The sequence below is a fragment of the Anolis sagrei genome, chromosome 1 (assembly GCF_037176765.1).
Source record: "Anolis sagrei isolate rAnoSag1 chromosome 1, rAnoSag1.mat, whole genome shotgun sequence".
Classification (NCBI taxonomy): Eukaryota; Metazoa; Chordata; class Lepidosauria; order Squamata; family Dactyloidae; genus Anolis; species Anolis sagrei.
The window spans coordinates 110,595,926-110,618,327 of record NC_090021.1 but is presented as its reverse complement, the minus strand read 5'-3'; the positions used below and the strand labels follow the sequence as shown (position 1 = coordinate 110,618,327).

The window sequence follows — 22,402 nt, the reverse complement described above, 5'->3', positions numbered from 1 at the left end:
CTGGATACCTAACAACCCAATGTATGTCCTTCACTAAAAAAAAAAATTGATTTTGTCATTTGGGAGTTGTAGTTGCTGGGATTTATAGTTTACCTATAATCAAAGAACATTCTGAACCCCATCAACGATGGAACTGAACCAAACTTAGCACACAGTTCTCCCATGACCAACAGAAAATACTGGAAGGGTTTGGTGGGCAGTGTCCTTTGGTTTTAGAGTTGTAGTTCACCTACATCCAGAGATCACTGTGGACTCAAACAAGGATGGATCTGGACCAAACTTGGCACTGATACTCAATATGCCCAAATGTGAACACTGGTGGCATTTGGGGGTTGTATTTGCTGGGATTTATAGTTCACCTGCAATCAAAGAGCATTCTAAACTCCACCAATGGTGGAATTGAACCAGTCTTGGTACACAGAACTCCCATGAACAACAGAAAATACTGGAAGGGTTTGGTGGGCATTGACCTTGAGTTTTGGAGTTGTAGTTCACCTGCCTCCATAAATCACTGTGGATTCACTGAAAGATCTGGCCCAAACTTGGCACAAATATTCCATATGCCCAAATGTGAACACTGGTGGAGTATGGGGGAAATAGAATCTTGACATTTGCGAGTTGTAGGTGCTGGGATTTGTAGTTCACCTACAATCACAGAGCATTCTGAACCTCATCAACAATAGAATTGGGCCAAACCTTTCCAGAGCAGCGCGGGACGGAGAAGCCTGTGGAGGGAGAAACGCTCTCTGCTCTCCCACGGAGAACAGAGAGCGCAGCAGAGTGGACGCCATTCATTCCTCTGTAACAGACGATCCCTGGTGGCAAGGAAGGCGTGCGCAAATGGTGGAGGCGCCGCCGGGTGGGTGTGGTCAGGCTTCCAGGCAAGGGATGCCAGCATCGCTTGGCCACGGCCACCCGGCGCCGCCTCCACCATTTGCGCACGCCTTCCTTGCCACCAGGGATCGTCTCTTACAGAGGAATGGCGCCCGCTCTGCTGCGCTTCTCCCTCCACAGGCTTGTCCTTCCACACGGGATGGAGAAGCCTGTGGAGGGAGAAGCGCAGCAGAGCGGGCGCCATTGCTCTACCACAGAAAATCCCTGGTGGCGCGAATGGTGGAGGCGGCGCCGGGTGGGCGTGGCCAAGCGATGCTGGATTCCCTGGCCCGGAAGCCTGGCCACGCCCACCCGGCGCCGCCTCCACCATTCGCGCCACCAGGGATTTTCTGTTACAGAGGAATGGCGCCCGCTCTGCTGCGCTCTCTGTTCTCCGCGGGAGAGCAGAGAGCGCTTCTCCCTCCACAGGCTTCTCCATCCCGTGTGGAAGGAGAAGCCTGTGGAGGGAGAAGCGCAGCAGAGCAGATGCCATTGGCGGCGGCGGCGAGGGGCTTTGGACAGGCCGCGCGGCGAGGGGCTTTGGACAGGACAGGACAGGCCGCGCGGGCCGGATAAAGGCCCTTGGCGGGCCGCATATGGCCCGCGGGCCGTAGTTTGGGGACCCCTGGTTTACAGCAAATTGAAAACAAACATCTCGACAATATAGAAAGTCGTAAAATTGTATAAAAGCTTGAAACCCCCATAATTGGTAACACAATGCAATAATTCAAAAGCATTTGCAAGGAAGTAGGCCCTACATCTTTCCTAAAGTCCAGAAGAGCAAAAATGAAACTTCTTTATGGAACTTTTTGGATATTACTTAGTCTTTGTGGCTGCAGGGGGGCTGTTTCATAGCTCTCACTGTATTTGTTCTAATGTGCCTTTAACTTGTTTCCAATATATGGTGACCCTAAGCGAAACCTATCACAGGGATATCCTGGAAATATTTGTTTGGGTTATTGCCTTCCACTGAGGCTGAAAGAGTGTGACATGCCCAGGTCACTCAGTGGGTTTCCATCACCAAGGGGGACTTGAATTCTAGTCTCTTGGAGTCCTAGTCCAGCACAACAATACACTGGCTCTGTATATACTGGTATATAGATGACTATATAAAAGTAATTTGATCTAGACCTGGTACCTTCTGCCAGATCATCAAGCAGCAATTGAACATGAAACATGTTCTTGGCTTATATAAAACTTGGCTGGTTTTAAAGGCCAGTACATGTGTCTTGTGGGAATTAAATACCCTAAAGCAGGCATGGGGAAACTTTGTCCCTCCAGATGTTTTGGATTTCAACTCCCACAATTCCTAACAGCCTTCTGGTTGTTAGGAATTGTGGGAGTTGAAGTCCAAAACACCTGGAGGGACAAAGTTTCCCCATGCCTGCCCTAAAGGCACCAGATCCTATCTGATATTGGATGTTGAGGAAGGTCAGCTATGTTTAGTACTGAATGGGAGACCATCAATGAATACTGGGTTATAATTCAAAAGAAAAATTGGCAACACCCCTGCTGAGTATTTCTTGCCTTAAAAAGGCTTTGAAATGTATGGGGTCACCATAAGTTGAGAGGTGACTTAAAGGCACACACACACACTGGCACCTTGCATAGAGTCCAGAAACTGGCCAGCTGCTAGTTGGCCGTCTTACACTTAATTGCAACTACTTGGCGTGTAAGCCAAAGCCTGACTCTCTGAAATCACCTTGGAGAAAGACAGTTGAGTGTAAAATCACCCCAATAGGCTTATCGCCATCTTATATTTTATCCATGGACCTAGAAAAAGCCAAAGCAACTGTCAAGCAGATGTTAATGGACCCTGATTATCAAGAGCTACAAAGAGGTGCAAGGGGACTCTGCTCACTCGGTTGCTGGGTGTATCATGCCCTCTTTACAAGGATACAGTGCCTTTCTAAGCTAGTTAATTTTCTCAAATCACGGAAAGGCTTTCTCCTTGGCAAGGTTTCCTGGCCTTCTCTCTAATCTATTAACTGGCAGATTCAGCAAAACACCACTGAACAGGAGATGGTGCCTATGTGATCATCATAATACTGAAACCATGTCCCACATACTTTTCCACTGAAATTTCGTTGGATGCTCCCTAGTGTCTTTTGTGGTTACCTTGCTTTTGGGCTCTGACAGATTGCTCACGCTTATTTATTTACCATATTTATTCCCTGCCCTTCTCACCTCGAAGGGGACTCAGAGCGGCTTTACAAGTAGGCAACAATTCGATACCAAACAAATACATACAATAAAATAAATAAATACTTTAAAAATTAAGAAGTTAAAACATCAAACATTATAATGGTCATTAAAAATCACTTCAAGTGGAAAAACCTTTAAACCTGGCTATTTTAATCAGACTATCTTTGTCTGTGTCATAATCATTCCTATAATATTGTATTTTTTATAATTAACAATTTGAATTTATATTGCTTATTTGAACACTTATCTTTGTTTTAAAATGTATTGAACATGTTATTCCAGTGGTCTCTTGACTACAATAAAGTATTGTATGTGTGTGTGTATGGGCTGCCATTCCTGTTGCCAGGGTGACAGGCTTCTGTTTATAGCATAACACTTCATTCTTCAACATACCATGACAATTGGCTTCTAAATACCTTTCCCTTGTGTTGGTTTTGATTTTCAGTTTGCAGAGTTTGATCAAATTATGAAGTCTGATCCAGACCATCTTGCTGAGTTGGTAAAACGAGTCAACCATTGGCTTATTTGCAGTCGCTGGAAGAAGGTTCAGTGGTGCTCTCTGTCAGTCATTAAATGTATGTATTCAACATCCTTGTATGAATTCAACATTTAGCCAAATGTTGAAAGTTGCCCAAAATGCTAAAACAGACTGGGGCAACATGTACTACTCATGCCATCTGTCCTCATTGGCTGTATTGTGTAGGGCTGGGGTGTGTGTGTGTAGGAATGCTAGACTTGATGGAATTTGTCAGAGCTGTATTACCCTCTCTATATGATCACTAGGCCCATAATTTGATAGGTGTCACCCAGGAAGCAATAGTAGGTGCTCTCCATTGTGTATATGGATGCTAGAGTGGTTCTTACACATCGGAGAGTTACATAACTTGTGAACTCATCTTATTGATGCCCCCCCCCCCATTTTGTTTCTTTTTGCCAGCAATCACTGGCAAAACAGAAGGTACTTGTGGCATCTTGCAGCGACCCGCACATCCTTTATCCTTCCACCATCACATGGGGGCATCGAGGCAAGTTGTGTCAGCCCCCTGTCCCTTTCCTCATCAGATAGAGGAAACTGTGGCTATGCTTATTGCCATGTTGCCAAGTTGCAGTTTCCCCCATCAGATGGGGGGAAAGCTCAAACCACGGGTAACTCCATTGGAGCTATCCAAAACTCAACCTACTGTGCTTGGTGAGAAAGTGTCTTACAGCGCTTCCTTGCCACTTCAGTCGTTAATAGGGTGGGGCCATGTTCTGCATCATGTGATGCCATTTGACAAGTTCCAAAGAAGAGTAAGGGGACAAAAATCCCTTATGTGATGACTAGATGGTAGTACAGAATGCCTGCTTCTTTTTTATGGAATGACAGGAAGGGACAAGGAAGGAGGGAAGCTACTGTAATTTCACTCTGACATGCTCCCTGCCAGTTTCACTGTGTTTGGACAATACACCCATAAGTATAATATACATTCTAAAAGATTGTGGTGACAGGTAAATTAATCAGCCTTTTGTCATTTTCTTGAATTAGTCCTTTCCCCCTTCCATTTCCAAAACATTGTTTCTACATAGATGCGTGAGACTGTCCACTTCTGAAGGTGTCTCCATCTCTTCCTTGTATTTTACAGTGAAAAACAAAATCAAATACAGAGCCAGTGCCTGCATCAAAATACAAAAGACTATCCGTATGTGGCTGTGTAAGAGAAAACATAAACCACGGTAAGAAGCAAAGTCATGTCAGGGATTGTATTCTCTTCTTGAATATCTTCACTAATAAACCCAGTTGCCTGAATGGTATTGGTGCTTAAATTGGTCTAAGGCAGTGGGTTCTCAACATGTGAGTCCCCTAGATGTTTTGGTCTTCCAACTCCCAGAAATCCTAATAGCTGGTAAACTGGGGAGCCACAGGTTGGGAACAACTGGTCTAAGGCATTAAAAGACTGAGAAATGGGCTGGAAGACATGGTTCTTCTGCAACTTTTGCTTTCTGTACATAATTTAAACCAGATATATGGAATGTTTTACTGTGCTGCAATGGGCATCATCATGCCCATTATGCTCTGTCCTTTATCTTTTTTCCCCTTATGATTTCTTGGACTGAATTGGGTAGTTTCTTTGATCCGATTTAGTTTGTTACTTGGCCAAACATATCTTGAATGACTTATTATATCCAATGAATTATGTATAATTGTCTGAAACAGGAACAGAAGGTACTGTTATTTTTTCTGATGACACTATTGAGCAGATTTTTAGGGTCTTGAGACAACTTCCAGAGCTGCTTGAATGCCTTTTTAAAATGTCTTTCCCTTTTTAGCATTTGTTTGTTTTGGAATTTGGTTTTTCTTTTACCATGTTACACTTCCATGTTTTCTCTAAATGAGACAAATCCATTGGTTTTGCCCAAAGATAATTGAGCAGCATAGTACAGAATTTCAGTCTCTATTTGCTCTCTGCTTCATAAATGCTGTAAACTCTCTGAAACTTAAAGAGGTTTTTCCATTCACAGCATTGATGGTCTAATCAAGGTTCGCACCCTGAAGAAGAGGCTTGACAAATTCAATGAAGTAGTGAGTGCTCTGAAAGAAGGGAAACCAGAAATGAGCAAGCAGGTCAAAGACCTTGAAATGTCTATTGATGCTCTAATGGTCAAGATAAAGGTAAGACAATATTTAACTCTTGGGCAGATCAAAAGAAATATATATTTTTTCCTGTAAATCAGAGGTAGGCATAATTTAACTTATAGGGGCAAAAAAATCCTGGGCCATTTTTGTAGGTCATAGACTCCCGCTGGGTCAAAAATTCAATCCCAGAATACCGTAATGTACTCTAGGGGTATGGAGGGAATTGCATTATGTTTGGAGTCACCCTGGGTCATAGAGGATCAAAAGCATTTCTTGTTTACCTCCAGATGCCAAAAAATGTCCTTATAGGGAGCATGGGATGCTTGCTACTCTGATTCAACTTTAAAAGATAACGAATCTCTTAACAGCTTTAAAACTAACCAAGAAGAAGGAAGAAAAATCAATCATAAACTTTTGTAGACTCTATTCTTCTGGTCCTAACGAAGTTGACTGGAGTCCTCAAAACCTTATACAGTACTAGGTTTTCTCAGTCTCAAAGGCTTTGCTGTTGTTCCTCCTGCAAGAAGCTTCAAACTCACATAAGGGGTCGCAGTAGCACAGCAGGTTAAACTTCTAGATGCAGAAAAACTGCTGACTGGTAGGTTGGCAGTTTGAAGTTGAGGTTTGGGGTGAACTCCCGATGTTTATACCATTACATCTCCACCTGAAACAGTATTCAGTTGAATGCTACTCCTGGATCCAAATTAGATTATTATAGTTTAATATTTTGTAGCTGGAGCCCCCAGTGGTGCAGTGGGTTAAACTGCTGAGCTGCTGAACTTGCTGACTGAAAAGTCAGTGGTTTGAATCCAGGGAGTGGGATGAGCTCCCACTGTTAGGCCCAGCTTCTGACAACCTAGCAGTTCAAAAACATGCAAATGTTAGTAGATAAATAAGTACTACTCCAGTGGGAAGGTAACAGTGTTCCATGCAGTCATGTCAGCCACATGACCTAGGAAACGTCTACGGACAACATTGGCTCTTTGACTTAGAAATGGAGATGAGCACCACTCCCCAGAGTTGGGTAAGACTAGACTTAATCTCAAGGGGAAACCTTTCCCTTTTATCTTGTAGCCACTTATACGACACCGTTGTCACACTCCTTTTTCAAGCAGAGCAAAGCATGTATGCAGCGAATACACCTTTCCCTCATTAACTTTGTTCCCCTCTCACTTTTAAATTGTGAGATGCTGAGGCACTCCTTTTTTTGCATGTGCAAATTCTCATGGTTTATTTTGCAGGCAACTGTAATGCCTAGACAACAGATACAGAAGGAGTATGATTCTCTAGTTAAAAGCTCAGAAGAGCTTCTGAGCTCCTTACAGAAGAAGAAGCAACAAGAAGAGGAGGCAGAAAGGCTGCGGCGTATCCAGGAAGAGATGGAAAAAGAAAGGAAGAGGCGTGAGGAAGAGGAGCAACGTCGGAAGAAGGAAGAGGAAGAAAGACGATTGTGAGTTAACTCTAGATCATCCGCTCTAGGTCTGAGGCTATGGGGGAAAGCATGGTGGTAGTGATGGGGAAACTATTGAAAATTTTGTGCCAGAATTCTAGAGAGCTCCACTTTTAAAACCGAGATTGTAAAGACATTCCACCTCTGGAACAGACCCCGTATTTCTTGCTCAAATTGTTTTTTCAAACATCTTATTTCCAGCCTGTGGTAAATGCAGAGAGATCCTCATTTCTTATCATCCAAATAGCAAAGCATTCTGCTGGAGAAAAGATCATTCTTTGTCCAGATAATCTGAATGTATTCAGTGTTCCATTATCATAACATTGGGTGTGTTTGTATGTTTGTGTACCATCCATTCATCAAAAGTAGATCTCAGGTGTGGGAGAACTAGCTTTGTAGAAATACAGTTTAAATACATAAATAACATATCCAAAACAATCCAGTTAGAAGAGAAGGAAAGCCCAAAGGGTGTATTGGGGTGAGAGACAGCATAACTGTTCTTTTGGGACTCACAACAGACATGCAATTGAACCTCCATATACACAATTTCTGCACTCACAGATGCAACCAACCACAGCTTTAAAATATTAGGAAAAAGAAATTATTGAAAGAAAACTTCAGTTCCTCCCCCCATGCACTGAGCACCATGCTGATTCATTGACATCCCCTGCTGCAGCTTCCAGCCATTTCATAGCTCCTCGGGGTCTCTCTGACACTTGTTTTGAGTTTCTTGCCCTTTATTTAGAGGCCACCATTTTACTACACTATTGTGGGATGTAAACATCTATGAATCTTTGTATGTGTGTGTGTGTGTGTGTGTGTGTGTGTTTGTGTGTCCTAGAACCAAAGCCCAGTGGATAGTGAGGGCCCACTGGACACCACACTGTACCATTTAATTACTATTCAATATCTTAGATAGCTCTGCCCTCCCCAATGCAGATGAAGGTAATAAGAGTATTCATAAGCCTCAGCAATCATATCCCATAGTTAATGATAATTAGTATTATATGGTAAGCTGCAAGTGAGTGGAAAGCATATTGCAGTTCAATCTTTCTTTCTATAACTGTCAATTTTATTTTTCTAGAAAATATGAGATTGAAGCAAAGAGAAAACAGGAAGAAGAAGAGAGGAAAAAAAGGGAAGAAGAAGAAAAAAGAATTCAGGTGTGTAACTATAGTTGTGATGCTTTCTGTATTTTGCAGCATTATCCCAAAGCTTCCATTGTACACTGGCTAAAATCTCGAGTTGAAAGCTTTAGACATGTGTGGAATCATAGAATTGGAAGATTGCAAATCCAATGAAGTTCAGTCCGCCGTCATTCAGGAATACATAGCTAAAGCACTTCTAAGAATAGGCACCCAGTCTGTGTTCAAAGACATCCAGCAAGAGTTCACCACCCTCTGAGGAAGCCTGTTCCACTATTGAGCAGTTCTTACATTCCTCCTAATGCTTAGTTAAAACGTTTCTCCTCTCTCTCTTGTAATTTGAATCCATTAGTCTGTGTTTTAATCTCTGGAAGCACGAAGATGTTTTAAAATGGTGATACTTTTAAAAATGGGGGGATGGAGATCATGCAACTTTTTAGAAGTTGTTGAACTGCAGTTCTGAGTAACATTACTATAGTCAATGGTGAGATATGCTGTGAGCCGTAATTCAAACACATTGGGAGGGCTGCTTATTTACACCCTTGTATTAAAAAAAGTCCTCTTGAGATGGAACTGTGGAGGGGCATCCAGATGTTGTCGGCCAGCATCTTGTTTGTGATTTATGTAAGGGAAAATCCAACATCATCTTATTTGGTCATTTGGGAGGTTGGTATTCTCTTAGTCCCTCCACAGTGACCAACCCACCCTAACTCATTTTTCACTTGTGATAGCTACATTGAATGGCAATTCAGTGGCTGGCCAAGAGCTGAAAGGACTCCTCCTCTTCCTCCTCCTCTTCCTCCTCCTCTTCTTCTTCATAGTAGCAGTAGCAGCAGCAGCAGCAAAATGTCTAGCTCTGAGGCAAATCATTTCATGCAATTTGATTTCATTATCTGCCAAGCTCTCCAGAGCACCATGGCAGATCTCCATGGATCATGATATTAGGCTTCATCTGGCTATGGGGACAACCCCCTGCTGACCTCTAGCTGCTGCTGAATGGCACACAAGCTTGGTGGTTGTGTGTGTGTGTGTGTGGGGGGGGGGGTGCTACCATGGCAAAATGCTGAGCCCTGAAAGGGGCAAGGGGGAAGCAATTATATAATTCGGCCTGCAGAATTGTCTATGCTGTGCTCAGTGGTGGCAGATCTCTGCCATAACCTGAAGGAGAGGTGAGATAGAGATAAGAGCTTCTAAAGGGGACAGGTTAAAATGCAATTTCTTCAAAGAGACTTCCAGATGTTCATTTTAAGCAGACAACTGTAGTACATGTAAGAGAGCATCTATTTCATACTGTAATAAACGTTAACCTTTACGTTTGCTGATCTGCTTTCAACCCAATATGAACGTTAAGAGAATTCAAAGAAGAGCGAGAAAGAAGTTCTGGTGCCTGAAAAAGAAAAGTACTTGTTAGGAGAAAGGTGTCAGGCTTGAGGGCTGAGGTTTAATGAGAGAGCTTTTGCTATTCACAGATATGACAGAATAATGAAGCTATGATCTAGATGTCAGGCTTGTTAAAGGATTCTTTGCAAAGTAACATTCATTTGCGAAGTTTTCAGTTATTGTCTAATAGAAACCTAGTGACAAAATATATTGCTTGATAGTTAGGTTTTGTTTTTTTGTGGAGGTATAATTGACATCTTCTTTGTTTTGTAATGTGGCTTTTTATTAACTTTCTAAACTACTGCTGTTTAGATTTACAAGTCAAAGATGGTTGTTGAGTTTTTAACCCATGAATTCCCAGATATCCATGCCTGCAAATATTTTATATAACTATAATTAAATGCATAACATGCAAATTTCAGAGATTTTGCAAAATATGTGTGCTTGGGTCCCAAAAGATTACTGAGAGCAGCCATCTAATTGTTGTACATGCAACACTACAATTTGCAAGGTCTGGAGGCTGTCCAGACCTTGAACCGGTGCTTGGCTGCTGTGTCGGACTGGATGAGAGCTAACAAATTGAAATTGAATCCAGACAAGACAGAGGTCCTATTGGTCAGTCGTAAGGCCGAGCAGGGCATAGGGTTACAGCCTGTGTTAGACGGGGTTACACTCCCCCTGAAGACGCAGGTTCGCAGCTTGGGAGTGATCCTGGACTCATCGCTGCGCCTGGAACCCCAGGTCTTGTGGTCTTAAACTTGTGCGCCAGCTGCGCCCGTACCTTGGGAAGTCGGATCTGGCCATGGTGGTCCACGCTCTTGTTACATCCCAATTAGATTACTGCAACACACTCTACGTGGGGTTGCCTTTGAAGACTGCTCGGAAACTCCAACTAGTCCAGTGGGACGCAGCCAGATTGCTCACCGGAGCGTCATACAGGGAGCATACCACCCCCCTGTTATGTCAGCTCCACTGGCTGCCGATCCAATTCCGAGCACAATTTAAAGTGCTGGTTTTGACCTACAAAACCCTATACGGTTCCGGCCCGGTGTATCTGTCCGAACGGATCTCCCTCTACGTTCCACCTCGGAGTTTAAGAACTTCTGGGGAGGCCCTGCTCGACCCCGCCTCTATCACAAGTGAGGCTGGCGGGGATGAGGAGCAGGGCTTTCTCGGTGGTGGCCCCTCACCTGTGGAATTCACTCCCCGGGGAGATTAGATTGGCGACTTCCCTCTTGTCATTTAGAAAAAAATTGAAAACTTGGATGTGGGACCAGGCATTTGGACGTTCTGGCAGCTATAGGAAGGACCTTGATGATGGACAGGAATTGACTGAACGGAATGGATTTATGGAACTCTGAACACTGAGCATGAGATTAGTTTACTGATTGTGTTATGTACTGATGATTTTAACCTGTTAATTGTTTAATTGCTGTTTTGTATGTATGTATATTTGACATAGGCATCGAATTGTGCCTTCTTTGTAAGCCGCCCTGAGTCCCCCCTCGGGGGTGAGAAGGGCGGGGTAGAAGTAATAGAAATAAATAAATAAATAAATAAATAAACAAACAAACACTAATGTAGACGGGAATTTAATCTTATGAAATGTAGTATTTATTTCTTTTATGTATTTGAAAAGTTATTTAACATTCTAGTTAATTAGTACTGACTTTTAAAAATGTTTTCCAGTCAAAGAGATCTTTGCTGTTGCAGCCTATTTGTAATCTTAGAGCTATTTGAAGAACCTTGGGAAGAAAACCAGTTTCATATCAGTTAGATAATGGCTGTAACTTTTTCTTTAGACACCAAAACCTTGGTGAGTGGTGTGACATATAAAATTAATAGTACAATTAACTTTGAGTTGAGTTCAGATAAATTTGCAAAATTGCATATTTGTCATAAATAAACCAGCCTGAGTGTTAATAGGCAAAGATTAATAACACAGCCTTTATATGTGTGTGTGTGTGTGTGTGTGAACAGATCTCTTTGACTGGAAAACATTTTTAAAAGTCAGTACCAACCATGGGGGAGGGGGGCTGATTGGGCCACAACGCTGGCCAGTAGGAAAACCACGGTTGGGGGGGGGGGACAACTGCCTTGGCCCGCACTATCAGCCAATCTTTCTTGAGCCCCCCCCCCCCCCCGTCTTCACCTCCATCTTCATTTCCAAAAGTGTCACAAATGGAGACATTGACTGGACCTCCTACACTTTGAAGAACTGTAAAACCGAGAGGGAAGCTCCTGCGCTAGATCCAACACCACTGCCCACTACGTTCCTGACCACACCAAGAGCCTTGTGATTGGAGAGCACCCAGACCAAGACAAACATCAACAGACTACAAAGTTGTTAGACTGCTTGACTGCCAAATCACTGTATGAACCTCATACTCAGATTGTTGCAAGGATCCCACGCTCAATGATCCACAACACCATCTGATACTAAAGCCGTGGTGGGAGACTACAATCAAACTGCTACCAGACCATCGTGTATGTCTGCCAAGCCACTGCAAGAAACTGCTATCAACCACCACTGGTGGGACATTTAATGGTCAGAATATGCTACCATAGACTGGGAGTAAGTCATCTACATTCTTCTGCATCCACCATAGTGGAACGCTTACTGAGCCATTATACACCCTAAATATTCCTTCTTGTTAGCTGCTATGCCCCCATCAGTGGAGACTAATATGAACCTACCTGTTGATGAACTTGGTGTGACCCCAGAGTTATGCAACCTTATATCCCAGACACTCCAGCTCATCTGGTCCAATATTGAGTCACTAAATAAGAATATAGATCAGCTTATGAGAATGGTAGATGAGGCTATGAAAAACATGGGATTACCTCAAGAAGAGATAACATGTTCAGGTGTCCTGTTAGTAAGGCTCAATTTGGAGGCTGCCCTCTGGTGGGTAATAATATCATCCAACAAAGAAAAGAGTATCAGCTCTATCAAATTGAGGGAGCTGGGGGTGGCGACAGCCGACAGCGAGCTCTGGTGTGGGCTGGTCCATGAGGTCATGAAGAGTCAGAAGCAACTGAATGAATAAACAACAACAATTAAATAGGAGGAGCTGGGAATCTGGATGGTTAGAAAATCCCTTGGCCAACGTTTACATCTTCAGCTGAGGGCAAGGGAGGTTTAATCTATTGATTGGCCTGCATAAATCTTATAGCTCCACTTGCCTATTAATTTCCTTCTAGTATCCCAAATAACTAGTTTTCTTTGAAATCATTTCTCCTTAGTTTACACATTAAACTCATCAGTGTTCAAAGACCTAAAAATCTGCCCTCTGCTGGCAAAAAACATCAAGAGCACTCATAAAAACCAATCTTGACAAAACATCAAAATAGTCCCACCCTCCAAAACAACACTGACATGCCTCTCATCTTTAACATCAAGAACACCGGAGGCCCTAGTCTCTCCACCATCAGCGATGCAGCAATGGACCCCCAGCTCTGAAAACTCAGAGAAGGGAAGATCCAGCTGGACATGATGTCGCTTGGAACTATTTTCAGGGGACATTAATAACTCCTTTATGCTTAACCTGAGAATTTCATCAGAGGACATCATAGTCCATCCCAGTTCGGCAGACCGACTTGTCTTATTGGAGCCCTCCTCAATTGATCCCCATCATCCTAGGTAGAGGGAATCATAGAGGGGAACATCGGGTCAGCAAATGTATGGGGGAAACCCGGGCCAGAACTATCATCTCACCCAATAGGTTCCCACTCTCAAGCAATCTGGATATTCTGGTAGCCAACCCCTAAACATTTGCATGCTGCTGGTCTATGCCAGGTTGGTCAATGGGAAATCGGTGATCATTAAAGAACAGATTGTGGACAACCGAGTCAACCTGGCATGTGTCACTGAAACCTGGTTGGATGAAGTTGGTGGGGTTAATCTCACCTGGCTCTGCCTCCCCCCCCCCCCAAGTTTCATGGCCCAGCAGTGTGCAAGGCAAGAGGGTTGGGGAGATGGAGTCGAAGTGATCTATCGAAATAACATTCACCTAACCTCTGCCCCAAGTGGAAGATCTTGAATGTGTCTTCCTTAGAGGGGGTTGCTGGAACAGATTAGGGATCCTGTTGGTTTACTGGCCACCTTGTTACCCAACAGCCTCCCTACTTGAGCTAACGAGGTTGATCTTGGGGTTAGTGCTGGAGTACCCCAGACTGGTTGTGCTGGAGGACTTCAATATCCACACCGAGAGCTCCCTGGATGGCGTAGCTCAAGATTTCATGGCCACCATGACTACCATGGGACTGTCCCAAATGATATCTGGCCCCACTCAGCAGGCCACATTCTCGAGCTTCTTTTTACTACAAGCAACAGGGAGTGACATGATCTGAGGGTGGAGGAACTAGACATAATCCCTGTGTCATGGTCAGATGATTTCTTAGTCAGGTTTAGACTTACCAGGGCTCCCATTCTCCACAGAGTTGGTGGGCCTTTTAAGATGAGTCACCTCAGGATACTTATGGATCTGGATGCATTCCTGATTTCTCTTGGGGAATTTCCGGTCACCAGGAAAGGTGACCCTATTGATGCCCTAGCCGAGCTCTGGGATATGGAGGTGGCTAGGGCTACCAATACGGTTGCCCTAAAGCTAAACTGGCTGTTTTTTTACTGGTGAGCTTCTAGCAATGAATCAAGAGGGGAGGAAATTAGAGCGCGAGTGGTGGAAAACTCAGAATGAGCCCAATTTGAAGAAAATTAATGACCATTACAGAATTTTGGATTGGTAAAAGAGGCTGGAAAAAAAATCGTCATATTCCAACTCAATGGCCACAGCAAAAAATAGCCCCACAATTATTCAAGGGTAGTCTGAAGTCAGATAAAACCTAATACAGACAATCCACCATTCCACTCAGTTGCTCACTGTGAAGACTTGCATAATTTTTCACCACCAAAATCAGTCAAATTTGCTCTGAGTTACACACCACAGTTGCTACAGCTTTTCTGAATGTAACAAAATCATCCCTTTATCTGAACATGTTCGAAAACTATAGACTGGTATCAAATTTGCATTTATTAGCAAAATTCTGGAAGTGGGGTGGCCAGGCAAATTAAGTGGTTCTTGGATTAAGCGAATTTTCTTGACCCATTTCATTCTGGCTTCAAGCTGGGTCATGGAACAGAAATGGCTTTGGTGGCCTTGGTGGATGATCTACATGGAGACCTGGATAAAGGGGAGTGTGACCTATTTGGTTCTCCTGGACTTCTCAGTGGCTTTCAATACCATTGACCGTTGTATCCTTCTAGAGTGTCTAACAGATATGGGTCTGAGAGGCACTGTTTTGCAGTGGTTCCAGTCCTTTCTAATGGGTTGCAACCAGAAGGTGGTATTGGGGGAGTCCTTTAACCCCATAGCAATTAGTCTGTGGGGTCCCACAGGACTCATCATTTTCCACAATGTTATTTAATATCTACATGAAACTGCTGGGAGAGATCATCTGGAGTTTTGGAGTTTGGTATCATCTGTATACTATTCCTTTCCACTAGAAATTCCCAAGGAAGCTGTGCTGCACTTGAACCAGTTCATGGAGGCAGTAATGGGCTGGATGAGGGTGAACAAATTGAAACTGAATCCAGATAAGATGGAAGTACTACTGGTCTCATGTAATGGTTCAGAAATCCAATTTGGTCAAAGATCAGCAGCTAGTTTGTTGTTTGGAGCAAACAGAGAGAACACGCCACTTCGCTCCTTAAACAGCTGCACTGGCTCCCTGTTAGTTTCCAGGCCCAATTCAAAGTGCTGGTGTTGATTTTTAAAGCCCTACATGGCATTGGTCCAGATTGAGAGACAGGGTTCCTTGATATACCACAGAGAGATCTCTTAGATCAAGTGGAGAATTGTTAATATCCTCTAACATCCAAGACACTCTACATCTGAAGAGTGCTAGAGAGAGGTCCTTTTCAGGAGTGGCTCTCTCCCTCTGGAATGCCCTGCCAGGTGATATTAGAGTTGTATCCTCTCTACTAACATTTAGAAAAAGCCTTAAAACCTTCCTGTTCAAGGAACCTTTTGGGGGTCATAATTCAACTAAATGACTAGGAAGCCCTATCCGTATGTATGTTTCATACGATTGGGTTAGTATAATTTATTTTATTGAACTTTATTAGAGTTTACAGCATGTCTCATATTTATGGTTTTAACTTGGTTTTAACTTGAATATTGTATGTTTTATTGGCTGCAAGCCGCTTTGGGCCCTTGAGTGGGGAAAGGCGGGATATAAATTAAATAAATAAATAAATAAATAAATGCATGTGAAGTGATACTGCTTCTTGTTTTGGCTGAAACTTGGTCACTTAAGTGGTATTTCAGGAAGTTACAGGGGGCAGTAGAGGCAATTTGACATTTATGGCTAATTTGGTGCTTCTCTTAGAAGTCTTGGGGGACTGGAATGAGCAGAGATTATGAGGATTTACATAGCCCATGGCCACCCTTTCCCAGCCTTGGTCTATATCCTTTGAATCTCATTTCCTTTCATTCTGGGATGGAAACAGAGCATATGTTCCTTTCGGGGGGCTTTCTGTCTTAGACAACCTTTAATCAGCTTTCCTTTTGACAAATGCCACTACTGGATAATCTGAATTAGGGATATGCATAAGAAAGTCTCCATATCAGAAAGGAAGATTACTTGATAATACCATAATGGGAATAAGTGCCAATGTCTGGCCATGGCAATCATTTTAGCCCACCAGTTTGGGAAGGAATTGTTGGATTAGGGAGGTTCTCCAGATTGCATTTTATTGGTGTGTGATTACTAAGGATCCAAAGAAAGTTGACACCGAAAATAGCGTTAGAACTGTGTGTTTGGAAATACAAATGTATGTGGTTCAATGAGGGCTACACCTATTAAATTATATTAAATCTTATGGGAAAAGGTTGCACTCTTGTATTCTATTCTGAAATGGTCAAGAAACAAAACTTCAACAGTCTCTTTTCTTAATAAAAGCAAAAATTAACAGCTTGGCATACTGTTTGAGGAAACAGATGTACAAAAGAGCAAGGTATCGCAATGGTCTTAGAAATGTGTTTGGGAATTATGTCTATCATGTATTGGCTCTTTATATAGGACATTAATCTTAACAATTAAACTGACAGGTTTTGAGAAAAGAAATCTGCAGTACTGCACTTTAACTCATTTTCTGACAACCATGCTCATGTTCTTTAAAAATGCAATTACTGTTAGCACGAAGAGGTTCATGTAATCAAAACAGACATGGCTTTTCTTGTTGAATTAGTTGTTTATCTTGAGCCATGTTGCTCTACAGCAGTGGTTCCCAACCTGTGGTTTGTTGACCACCGGTGGTCTGCAAGAACTAAAATATGGTCTGCTGCCTCACCGTTACTACACCGTTGCAACGCGAGTGACTGGTCTTGTGAGGCTTATTAAATATGGTTTTCTGTGGGTGAACAGATGGCAAGTACTGTATGGTAAATGCTCTGTGTCAGAAACTAGAGCTGATGTAGTCTATCCAATGCAATTTTCTGAATCAGCACCCCAAATAACCAAACCAAATCTAAAGTTGACAAAAAACTGATTTGTAATCCTTTTAGTACTAACGTTGGAGACTGGTCCCTGGTCAAAATGGTCCCTGTTCAAAGTGGTCCCAGGTCAAGTAGTCCTTGGTCAAAAAAAAAGGTTGGGAACCACTGCTCTACAGCCTTCTTCGAAGTAACCATTCAGACTAAAATGATTTAAGACCAGGGTGAGGAACCTTCACCCATCATACTTCCTCTATACATACCTTACTTTCTTAGGAAAAAGATCTGCCTCATAGCTTCAAAATATCTGGAAATGTTCACAACTATCACCTTGGAACTTACGCAGGATGAAACACTCCTCTAGCTGAGCTGCACTTTTGTATGCTTGTTTCAAACTGGCAGAGTAATAACTGGCCACATTACTTTTGCCTTGCTTTGTACACATAATCCCTCCCATTTCTGAAATGAAGCCACTTATTCACCCAAAAGAACCATTCCTAACTGGAAATCTTTCAGCTTTGGGCAAAAAAAATAACCCTGTTGTTGTCATGCCTGTCTCCCCACCCCTCAAAAAAGCAAAACAAAACAAAAACATAAATGTATAGTTTCTTCCATAAACACTTGTGGGTGTAAGTGAACTTGAACATTAGTTTACATGGGACACCTTTTTTATACCTGTGCAGGCTGAAGTGGAGGCCCAGCTGGCAAGAGAGCGTGAAGAAGCTAGTCAACAACAAGCCGTTTTGGAGCAAGAACGCAGAGATCATGAGCTGGCCATGAGAATTGCCCAGAGCGAATCGGAACTCATCACTGATGAATCTCAGCTCGATCCAGGATTGCGCAGGTACTGCACCTTGTTGGTTTTGTTCTTTCAAAAATATATTTACATTCACAGAGAATGGAATATACATACTTAAAAACCTGTTATCAGTTTTTTTAAAAGTAAATTCATCAATCTTCTCTCTACATATGGACATCTGTAATCTATGTGCTGTGCTGTTGCACATGCTGTCTCTACTGGTCCTTTGCACTTCCTACCAGTGATGAAACTGGGAAGTGGGCATGCTACATTGACAGAGTGAAGGAAGGACTTGCAGTTAGTGGCTTCCAAGTCACTGGGGCAGTGAATCCATCCTGGCTTTTAGCAGTTTTCAGTTGCTCAACCTCTTTTGGAGAAAGGATGTAGTACCTTGGATAGTTTGCACTGAAACCTGGATTTACTGTCCCATTGACTAAGGTCCCTTCCAGACAGGCCCTATATTCCAGGATTTCATCCCAGCTTTTGTGCTTTAAACTAGATTATATGGTCTGAGAAAGTGTGTACCCCCTAGGCATTTTCTAGGTTTTTTAAGCACATTTCTGTGGTATTTTTCTGGCAGAAGTTGATCATTGAGTCATGTTCAAAGATTAGGGATGCCTATAAAGCTGCCCTCTCAGGTCCTCAGCACAATCCTGGGAGTCATTCATTCAATAGGATTTTGTTCTTATCTGTAATTTTTGCTATTTGGGATATGTCCAAAACATTTTCTCTGCCAATACAGGGATCATATTGTACATGTAGAACTCCAGTAATGCCTTGCTCCATAGATCCAAATACAGGACACTTTTTAACATTTAAGATAAGCTTTCACTTTTGAGTTTCAGTTCCCAAAAAGAATAACAGCTCTGAAAATAACTCGAGCCAAAAAAACCAAAGGCTAGTCTAATCCAACTTTTTGTTCACACACCAGCTCACCAGTAGTTTTTAGAAAATTCCACCACCAAGAACATAGTTTTACCCTCTGTTTAATGCTTCTCAACAATGGAGTGACATATTGGGTTTCACACTGGAAGTGATGTAAGAATAACCACCTTGACTATTAGCATCTGCAGTGGTTCCCAACCTTTGGACCTTCAGGTGTTTTGGACTTCAGCTCCCACAAATCCTAACAGCTGGTAAAATGGCTGGGATTTCTGAGAGTTGAAGTCCAAAACATCTGATAAAGAATGCTACCTGGGCTGACCTATAGTATTGTAAAGATGACCTTGGAAAATGAACAATCATAGAAGGGTGTGGGTATAGTTGTTTTTTGTAAGGGCATTGTACATACACAAGACCTATCTCTGCTACATCTACTAAGCAGTTTAGACACTGACACCTTTGATGTTTTCCCGCTCTTGTTCTGAATACATTCCATGATGCAGTTGTGAGAATAGTCAGTGCCTAGGTGAGAGTTTGTCATGCTGTCCTCAAGTCAAAATGATGTAGTGTTATGAGAGTTGGATTAGGACACTGGGAGTTCTTTATTATTGTTCTACAGCATCGTAATTTATTGATGTCACACCTTAATTGTACATTACACTTTACAAGTAGAAGACTAAGCAAAAAGCCCTTAGGCTAACAATCTTATTAAGACATGACACAAAAGGCGAAGGGGACGACAGTCTGGGAAGGGATTAAGTCCAGCAGATGCTGCCTCCTCTTCTCTCCCTCCGAAGCCAGGGCAGTGGCAGTTGGAATGGATTTTGGAATTTGCCTAGGATGAAGAGCTCTGCCAAATGTAGGCTCTTGGGAAATTTGCCAGCAGCAACAGGTGCTTTTCATAAAATTAGCTTTCAAGGGTAAGAAATTTGTATTTGTGGCACATTTTTGGGGGTGGGTGTATTTCTCCAGCCTCAACAATCGATACATGGTGCTCTTGGGAATTGTTTGAAAGTACTTAGCTCATTAGGCCATACTTTAAAAAGGTCTGGCAGTTATTCAGCATTTTGATTCTCTCCTTGTACTTTTTATATGTTGGACAAAGTGTACAAAATACGTTGGCTGTTCATGACTATTGTAAGCATGAATGATGAAATAATTCCAAAAGCTTTGAATGGAATCGCATGTGAAAGGAAGGCCATCAGGTAGATGTAGTTAAAAACAGAAGCTTAGTAAGAAGCTACCAATTAATGTACCCATATAAAATTAATTTAGCTGGCACTTTTAAGCAAAATTTAGGTAACTTACTTGTTTCTCTATTCTTTCTCGACTGGATTCTTAAGAGCAGCAAAAAACACATGGTTGTGCTCTCTGACTATGAATTATCTTATGGGATGTTGAGTAGATAAAATGGGAAGAGAAGAAGAAACTTCCCGATGAATGATGGGATTGAAATATAATGTGTAAATAAATCGAAACCAGACTTCTGCAAACCTGGATAAAACTAAGTACTCTTTTATGCAATGTTGCAGATTGGTACAAAACTACTTAGGAAACGGCTAGACTAACGTAAATGTCTTCTGTTTGCAGACCCAATGGAGCAAGCTGTCAAATGACTGCGTATGACTTTTTTTTTCCTTTGGGGCATTCCATAGAAATTGTGGGTTTAAAAAATTAGAATAATTTTCACATGATAAGCTTAATTTTTCCTTTACATTTACCCTCAAATACACATAATTTGAGCATGCAATCAATATATCCTATTTGACTGTCAATCTTTCAAGCTGCTTACATGCAGGTACAATTTGTTGTAATCTGAATGTCACATAGGAATGGGATCTGGAACGAGGAGGGTGTTTAATTCAAAGCATATATTCTGATACCTACCAAGCAATCAAACATTATGATTTTTTCTTTACCGGGATTAAATACAGCATACATTTTAGGGCACGATACCTGTCTGCTGAACCAGTATGAGGTTTTATGCATTTATTAACATTACCATATTAGGACTCCTTTTAAATATTGTACCATGTTACCCCTTCTCATATGCACTCGCTTCTTTTATAGGGAGCAAATGGCTACAGAAATGACAGAACTTTTGTCTAGGTGGGTGTAACAAGAAGCCAAAAGTAAATCAATTTAATCACCACATGAAAGAATCATGAGCTAAATTAAAAGGCAATTCAATTCATTTGGAATGTTTTCAGAACATGAATAAATAATTTCTAATCAAGATTCAATCATTGCATCAATATAATACCAATTTGCAACTAGATTATTTCTTTTTCTAATAATTTCATATTTTTATATTAGTTGCATGAAGAGTTGTTAATTTCCAGTAAAGTTCTACAAGATTATGAATTTAAATTATTTCAATAGATTTCCCCCTCTCCCAATTAAATAAACCTCCGTACTTTATGCTGTCATTATGATGGTTATTATTATTAAATGTTATTCCTCACGTTTCACTTTCTCCCCAAAAGTAAGAATTAAGGTGGCTTTGGGTATCATACATTTTGAGAGGAAGACTCCATAGCTGTCTTTTGGATATTACATTTATGTATGTAGCAATTGAAAATTAGTTAAATTTTAAATCCTCACAGATCTGTCTTAAATAATAATGAAATTGGAGGCTTGCTTTGTTGACAGCATCTTTTAACTACTATTAGCTGGAAGGCTGATAGACAGATACCGTATATTCAGTAATGTTGGTGTTTAGTATGCCTTTCTAGGAACTTGAAGGGTTCTTTTGAGCAGCTAATTAAAAACTGTTATTTTGACAACCAGAACAGATGTACCCTTGTAGCCTGAAGCTAAAGTAAAACATAGCCTTCTGATTGTTTTAAAAAGAATATTGCCAAATGAGGGAATAACTGATGTTAAGTTATTTATATGTGGTGTAAACATAATTCTTAATACTTAAATCCTTCATCCACCCAGCCCATTAGAATTATTTCTTCATGAAATACAAAGGCAAGACTTAAATTTCACTTTATGACTAGGGTTCAACAAATTGCCAACTGTTCCTTTTGCCTGTAGGTGATACTGGGGAGGTTGGGGCTTTAGATACAATTTTCTTGAATAGCACAATACCAAGGAACATAGCTGTTGGGGAGAATCTGTTCTGTCCACAGATTTGTAGTGCAATAATGAATGAGAAATGGACAATCTTTCGCATCTTGAACTCATATATTAACTGTGTAATACTAGAAATTTGGGGAATGAAGAAAAAATTGATGGGGAGCAGGTTTGTTATTTTGGAGAGCAGCAGTTAAGATACTTCAGCGTATTCACCAGTTGCTTTCACACATTTTATTTTAGTCATATACTGTATATACTCAGGTATAAGTCAAGGGCAAGTTTTAGGGCCAAAATGATGGATTTTGATGTGATTCCTGGATAAGCAAAGGGTCATTCCATGGAGAGAGGGAAGCACAAGTGTCACCTCAAGGACCCATCTGCTTCTGGTCGCTGCAACTGCCACCATTTCTTTCCAGACATTAAAAAAGGCCAGAAGCAGCATCATGGAAGAGCGAATAGAGGGAGTCAGTACTT

The 22,402-nt window shown here is 41.8% G+C and overlaps 1 protein-coding gene across 2 annotated transcripts in view; it reads left to right on the top strand.

Moving 5' to 3' along the window:
- Positions 1-22,402, top strand: part of MYO6 (myosin VI) — a 157,653-nt gene that overhangs the window by 115,769 nt on the left and 19,482 nt on the right. For both annotated transcript variants that reach the window (XM_060752937.2, XM_060752936.2), the window contains exons 23-28: positions 3,524-3,653; positions 4,701-4,791; positions 5,578-5,728; positions 6,934-7,142; positions 8,227-8,305; positions 17,847-18,007. In XM_060752937.2, the coding sequence (XP_060608920.2) occupies positions 3,524-3,653; positions 4,701-4,791; positions 5,578-5,728; positions 6,934-7,142; positions 8,227-8,305; positions 17,847-18,007 (821 nt within the window). The remainder of the gene's footprint in view (positions 1-3,523; positions 3,654-4,700; positions 4,792-5,577; positions 5,729-6,933; positions 7,143-8,226; positions 8,306-17,846; positions 18,008-22,402) is intronic.